Source organism: Nicotiana tabacum, chromosome 23 (genome assembly GCF_000715075.1).
Source record: "Nicotiana tabacum cultivar K326 chromosome 23, ASM71507v2, whole genome shotgun sequence".
In the NCBI taxonomy this organism is placed as follows: domain Eukaryota; kingdom Viridiplantae; phylum Streptophyta; class Magnoliopsida; order Solanales; family Solanaceae; genus Nicotiana; species Nicotiana tabacum.
In genome coordinates this window covers 118,739,560-118,746,524 of record NC_134102.1, presented here as the reverse complement: position 1 = coordinate 118,746,524, position 6,965 = coordinate 118,739,560, and the positions used below count along the sequence as shown (strand labels likewise).

The following is a 6,965-nucleotide window of genomic DNA, read 5'->3' as shown; positions in this document are numbered from 1 at the left end:
AACACCCATTTTGGTAATAAAATCTTTTATTTACCAAAAAAAAAAAAAAAAAAAAAATCAACGACTTGTTGAATGATTTAGGTGCCTGTACTAATATTTGCTCAGACATTTTGTGCAAAAAGAATATTCGAGTGGGGGATATGGCAATGACACAAACCCAATGGCCAAGTAGTAAATCTAACCACTTATGGGTGTATAAATATATACCAATAAAATAATTCCATTATCCAACCTTTAAATTTGGTTCTACTTTAACCCCACTTTGCTCTTTTCTCTGCAAAAAAATACCAGACGCCATTACAACAATCTTCTTAGACCGCCATCATCAATCAAACCCAGAAAAAGAAAATTGGAAAAAGCACAAAAAACTACACAAAAACACATCTCAAAGCTTCATAGAATTGAAAAACAATTGAACTTTTGAGTGAAAAAAAACAAGAAGAAGTTTCAGTTTTTCTGTTATGTAAATGCATCAGCAAAATCTTGAAGTTCAGATAGGTCAAGAACAAGACTGTGACCTTCAAATCCCAATCCCAAAACAATCAATCCCATCAGAAAATTTTTCCAAAATTAATCTCCAAATCAAGATCCCATCACCAGATTCTTCAACCAATCAGATTCACATTATAAATGAACCCTTTTGCCAGAATCAATCACCAAACAAAACCCTTTTGTCAACACCTCATAAAAGGCCAATAATGTCTCAAAATTCCAATCTTAATCACTCTCCAACACATCAAAGCCATTTTAAAGTTCCAATCTTGAAGTCAAACAATTCTTCAAAAAATCAGTCTTTTTTATGTCCTTGTTCTGTTCCTGTGTTGGTAGCCACAAAAAGAATCACTCTGAAGCTGATTCATCACTCTTGTCATGTTTCTTGGATTAGAGTTCATTTGAAGCTTTTTATTTTGCTTTCTTTACCTTCACTTTACTTGTTGACTTCAACTCATTCTTGGGGTTCTTTTCTTTACTTTCTTTTTATTATTACTGCTATAATAATTGCTTTTTTTGTTATTTCACTTTGTGTAGCTCTCCCTTGTGTTCCTTCTATCCGTACATTTCTTGCTAGAACTTTGTCTTTTAATCTTCATTCATCACCTACTGCTTCAAAGTCTAGACCTTCAGTTGTTTGGTCAATAGGGTCAAAGCCTAAACCAGAAAGGAAGCCGATTTCAGGTTGTTGGGTGCAGGTTTATAGCAATGGTGATGTGTATGAGGGTGAATTTCATAAAGGGAAATGCTCAGGAAGTGGGGTTTATTACTATCGTTTGAGTGGGAGGTATGAGGGTGATTGGATAGATGGAAAGTATGATGGATACGGAGTTGAAACGTGGACGAAAGGGAGCCGGTATAGGGGGCAATATAGGCAAGGATTGAGACATGGAGTTGGGATGTATAGGTCTTATACAGGGGATTTGTATGCTGGGGAGTGGTGTAATGGTCAGTGTCATGGTTCTGGAGTTCATACTTGTGAAGATGGAAGCAGTTATACCGGAGAGTTTAAGTGGGGTATCAAACATGGATTGGGTCGTTACCATTTCAGGTATAACCACTTGAGCGTTTGCAACTGTTTCTTTTCGAATATTTAGTTATTAACTTGATGTTTTTTCAAGTTCCATGTCGAGCTTTTGTGTTTCTGTGGATTTTCAATGGCTTAAGGCTTACCATTTTCGCTTGTTTATGTACCATGATTGGCTCAATTAGTACAATTTTTTGTTGGGATAGTTCCATATTTTTCGACATGTTTGCTTTCACAATTGGAAACGAGAATCGCCCTTCAATTATGTGCTTGTTTTAACTTCAGCATACTTGCTTATCAGTGTTATATGCCAGTGATGCTAAGAACGATGGAATTATCCCCAGAATCCTTAAAGGAACCAAGTTCCCGCATACATTATGGATTATGATGCATTCAATTATTGACATTAAATGTGAGAACAAGCAAAGTATAAAGCTTAAGATTTCTAGTTACGCTAAATGTTTGAGAGAACTCATTTCACCGATATTTTCCTTTATGTCCACTGAAAGACATTTTCTGTGAACCATATTCTTAGAAACGTGTTTCAACATTATTGTTAATTTTACTTTTCATCTTTCATGGATGAAATCGACTGTGGAAGTTTGAACGTATTCCCAAGGATTATCTCTCTGCGTTTTGAAATGGTGAATGCATCTTTCCTTGTTTCAAAGTAAGTAAACGAAGTATAAGACTTTATCTAGATGTCCTTGAATGTTGTCACTGTTACTGAAATCGTTCAACTCTGAGATTAGAGTAAGTTCTCCATTGGATTAGCTATACTTTAGAGGTGATTGGTGCTACCTATTTTGGATTATAGATATGATCTGCATATAGATCATATTTTAAGCTGAAAGGACCAGTCCAATCCCAACCTCTCTTACTTCATATCCAGTATTTTGTTCTGTTTTCTATTGAGCTGTGAGTTTACTTCTTTTTCTTTTTTGTAGTAAGCTGTCCTTAACTTCTTTGCTTCATCATCTCTGGCTTCTTTGCCTCATGGTTGACTCTCAGCTTGTACCATATTCATTTGCATATATTGAATCATGTCTCGATAGCTGAGCATAATGAATATGACAGAGATATAAGGATATCAAATTGTTGTTTTGTGCTCTTTTAGACTTTAGACCCAAAAATTCGCAAGGCAATGTCCAAAATCCGATGCAATATGATTTTTTTTAGTTTTGACATGCATTGCGCTCTACCCTCATATCCATTATGTCAAACATGGAGTAAAACAGTTATTGTTATCTTGATCATACTGCTTTTATATCAGCTATATGAGAGACTGCTGATGGTTTAACTTACATATGATACAGTTATGAGAAAGTTTGTTGTTTTCTTTTTTATCGTTAAAAGTTTGTTGTTTTCTTATGCTGAACCCCCATGAATGCAATTATTTCTATTTCCCTAAATGCATGTTCTGCTGCAGCGTGGTTTCTTTTTTCTTTCCGCAGTACCACGTCATGTATCAATGAGTGATAAACAAAAAACAATAAGCTATCAATTATTCGTGTACTCTGTCTGTCATATACTTGTATTTCTTTTCCCTATCTCTGTTCTCTTTCTTGGGGTTATATTTGTGCATGTGTATTTTTACTCACCAGTTTGTTGGTTTGCATGACTATGCAGAAACGGGGATGCATATGCTGGAGAGTATTTTGCGGATAAGATGCATGGTTTTGGAGTATACCATTTTGGAAATGGACATCGCTATGAAGGAGCGTGGCATGAGGGTAAGAGGCAAGGATTTGGCATTTATACTTTCAGAACTGGGGAAACTCAGTCTGGTCACTGGCAGAATGGGATTCTTAATGTTTCAACTAGTCTTGGTGCCCTCCCTGGATCTCCTTCTGCAGTCGACCATTCTAAAGTGCTTCATGCGGTCCAGGTAATAATTTTGTTTCCTGACATCCTGATTTGGTTGTGCACTCAGTATTAACATTTGGATGTGCTCTACCTCAATGTGCTCATAAATTTTGTTCCTTGTTCTTAGGAAGCAAGACAAGCTTCTGAGAAAGCTATTAATGTGACAAAGGTGGATGAAAGAGTAAAACGAGCTGTTACAGCTGCCAACAAGTCCGCCACTGCAGCAAGAGTAGCAGCTGTGAAAGCTGTCCAAAACCAAATACATCACAACAGAGACAGTTGTCATTCGCCACTAGCAGTTGTGTAAACCCCTCTGTTTGGTAGAAGCTATGGTTTTCCACTCACCCATCGGTCTTGTTTTTACATACAGAGACTGAAACTTCCGGGGACCTGCTTGGAACCACAACAGGCAACTAGCTGATTGAGGAGCAAGTTTATCGTCCCCTTCGTTAGGCCTTTAAGAATATGCATATATAGTGGCCCCTCGTATAGGAGCTAAGAGAGCAAAAACCTGCAGATGTAAGTAGGTGTTTTATCTTTTCTTATTTTGTTGCTCTCCAGTAAGTGTAGATAGTTTCCTGCTTTTTGTGTTTGCCATAATAGAATGGCCAAGTTACTGCATGTTTACTTACTAAGCATATATCCCAAAGGGATCACCTATGTAATGTTGTATAAAGTAATATCTAAACATATGCTGTATTGACGAATGACTTTATAAATGTCTCATCAAAAGCATATCCAGAATTTTTAAGTCAATAAGCGCGAAGTATCATTGCACCTACTCTTTCAGATAATCGCTTAAGAATATGAGGGATATAAGATACAGTTTTGTGAGTCAATGTTTATATGAATGTGATGATATGAATTGTCTATACGGGCCGGAGACTGAGTTTGTCATGTTAAGGGTTCTTATATCTGAAATGGAGAAGCCAAGGTAGTGTTCAGTAGCTGGGGGATATTATTTCTATGCAACACTTAGGAACAGTTTCTGATTTTTCAGTTCCTTTAATTTTAACTTGCGTACCAAACAAAACACTTAGGTGCACTACGAAAGATTTTATTTTATGCCTCACACCACTGACACTAGTTGTGTGAGGCTTCTTTGTCAAACAATTTTGTGGATCCAGAATTTTGCAGACCCAAAAGTGTATAATATGGATCCATAAATTGTAAGATGAAAAGAGGTCTCACACAACTAAATGTCAGTTGTGTGAGGCACACCATAAAACTTTATCGTGCACTTCTCATTTTTGTACATCACACTTTACTGTCATATGGTTTGACCATTCTTGACACCTATAGATAGCATATGCTAAATGCTTTTTCAAGCACACCAAGAAAGGCTTATTCTCTTTAGGGGGGGGCGGGGGTTTCAATAGGCATGATAAGGCAACTGGCCATTTCCTGAGTCCTTATATTTAAATATTGGTGGGGGAAGGGAAAAATAGCTTCAGCCACTTGAGCGGACCCCGCAGGAAATACGAAGATTCAAGAGGCAAGAAACCAAAACAGCCCAATTACAGCACTGTGACATGAAAATTTGTTAAGTTAGATTTCCTTTTACCCCTATCCGTGGAGATTATAGGAAATAAGAAAAGCCCAACTGAATAGAAGCTACTCGTTTTGTATTCTATTATTGTTAGATTTCTATTACTACATGTTGTTTCTTTAACAACCTATCTACCTTCAAGGTAAAGATAGGATCTGCGTACATACTACTCTTCCCAGACCTGTTAGGATCGAAAACTCGAGTAGTGCGGAATTTAGCCAAACAACGGTATAATGACAATAACAAAGACAATGCAAGTTGATAATAACGGCAATTAAAAAAGATAAAGAAAATACAAATTTAACGTGGTTCGGTCAAGGTGACCTACGTCCACAAGCGAAGAGGAGCAATTTCACGATACCAACAAGAGTACAAAAGAGAGTACAAAATTAGAGTAAACACTCTAATTAATCACAAATACCCCAAGAGAATAATCTCATAAGATCACTCCAAAAAAAGAGTTCACACAAGTGCTTCCCAACACTAACTCTCATACAAAACACTCTTACTAAAGGAGGAAAGGAATAAACAAGAAATGAAGACTCAAGTCTTGTTGGTGTGTCTAAAATGAACTAATGACCTTCCCTTTAATAGGCAAAAAAAGTCTTGGCCTCTTAGGTGTAAAAGAAGAGATACAACTTGTGCAAATGATATCCACCAGACAATGCAATATTTTTGGGTCCCGGAGAATATTGCCAACAAAGTCTACACTTTGCAAAGATACTTATGCTTATGTGAGATGGACTCCATTAGCCAAAATATTGGCTATAATTACAAATCTCCACCTTGGCCTAATTTTGGCTGATATAGTAAGTTTGCTCCACCTTCTCCGCAAAAGCCTCAATGGGCATATGTCAAAATTTAATGCCATCAAAATCAGACAAGTTGTCTAATACCGAAACTGTAGTATGGCATATAACAGTGGAGCCCAATAAAGTATACAACGAACCAGATCTGTGTGCTTTCATGATCACAAGAGCTCCTTGAAAAATTTTTAGAACTCCACCTTCACCAGTGAATTTGCACCCAAGGGATTCTAAAGTGCCCAAAGAGATGAGATTTTTCTTCTAACTCAGGAACATATCTAACATCGGCGAGAGTTCTCACCACACCATCGTGCATTCTGATCTGAATTGTACTTTTTGTCAATAACGTTACAAGTAACATTGTTACCCAATTAGACAACTCCACCTGCAACTGAATCATATGTAGAAAACAAGTCCCTACTAGGACACATATGATATGAACAACCGGAATCTAAAATTCACTCATTGTCTAATCTGAAACTAGTTTCAGTTGCTAAAAATATAGTTCCCTCCATCTCATCAGTTGCTACACTAGCTTCGGCGGTGTCAGTATTTTTGTGCTCATTTTTTCTTTCTTTATGCTTTTCTTTATTTTTCAGTTTATAGCATTCAGAGATAATGTGATATTTCTTATGACAATAGCGACACTCTAAATTATTGTATCTAGAATTGGAATCGGATTGGCCCCTAACAAACAAGCCAACTTCCGCTTGAATTCTACTAGCTTCCCCAGTAATATCACTATCTATCTGTTCTTTTGATTTTAAGATAGATTTAATATCCTTATAAAAGATATTATCCTTTGCATAAAGCATAGTATCTCTTATATGCTTAAAAGATGGGGGTAGAGAACAAAGTAGTAACACGGCTTGATCCTCATCTTTAATTTCAGCATCTATATTACTCAAGTCCATAAGAATGGAATCAAAGGTGTCAAGATGAGAGAAAATAGAGGTACCTTCACCCATACGAATTGTATAAAGCTTCTGCTTCAGGTAAAGTCTATTTTCCATCGTCCTCTTCATATATAAGGTTTTCAATTTTTCCCATATACCTTTGGCTGTGATTTCTACAGAAACTTCACGTAAAACCGCATTTGAGAGATTTAAAATGATACCTGCTTTTGCCTTTTTGTCTATGACGGCAAACTCCTCATCCGTCATTTTATCCGGCTTATTCTCCTTTCCCTTTAACGCCAAATCTAAGCCATCCTGAATTAGGATAA

General features: G+C 36.7%; 1 protein-coding gene across 1 annotated transcript; it reads left to right on the top strand.

Annotated features, from left to right (window-relative positions):
* Positions 1 to 225: 225 nt before the first annotated feature.
* LOC107806603 (uncharacterized) lies at positions 226 to 4,139 on the top strand. The gene is made up of 3 exons (XM_016630791.2): positions 226 to 1,543; positions 3,149 to 3,407; positions 3,513 to 4,139. Exons 1-3 carry the CDS (start codon positions 468 to 470, stop codon positions 3,690 to 3,692), a joined length of 1,515 nt encoding a protein of 504 aa, XP_016486277.1. The 5' UTR covers positions 226 to 467; the 3' UTR covers positions 3,693 to 4,139.
* The last annotated feature ends 2,826 nt before the right edge of the window (positions 4,140 to 6,965 follow it).

Bases quoted from the DNA above. Each gene is read 5' to 3' on its own strand.
- LOC107806603 (XM_016630791.2), top strand. From the start codon at position 468: ATGCATCAGCAAAATCTTGAAGTTCAGATAGGTCAAGAACAAGACTGT. The intron at 1,544-3,148 runs GTATAACCACTT...ATGACTATGCAG, and splicing joins TTGGGTCGTTACCATTTCAG to AAACGGGGATGCATATGCTG. The intron at 3,408-3,512 runs GTAATAATTTTG...CCTTGTTCTTAG, and splicing joins AAGTGCTTCATGCGGTCCAG to GAAGCAAGACAAGCTTCTGA.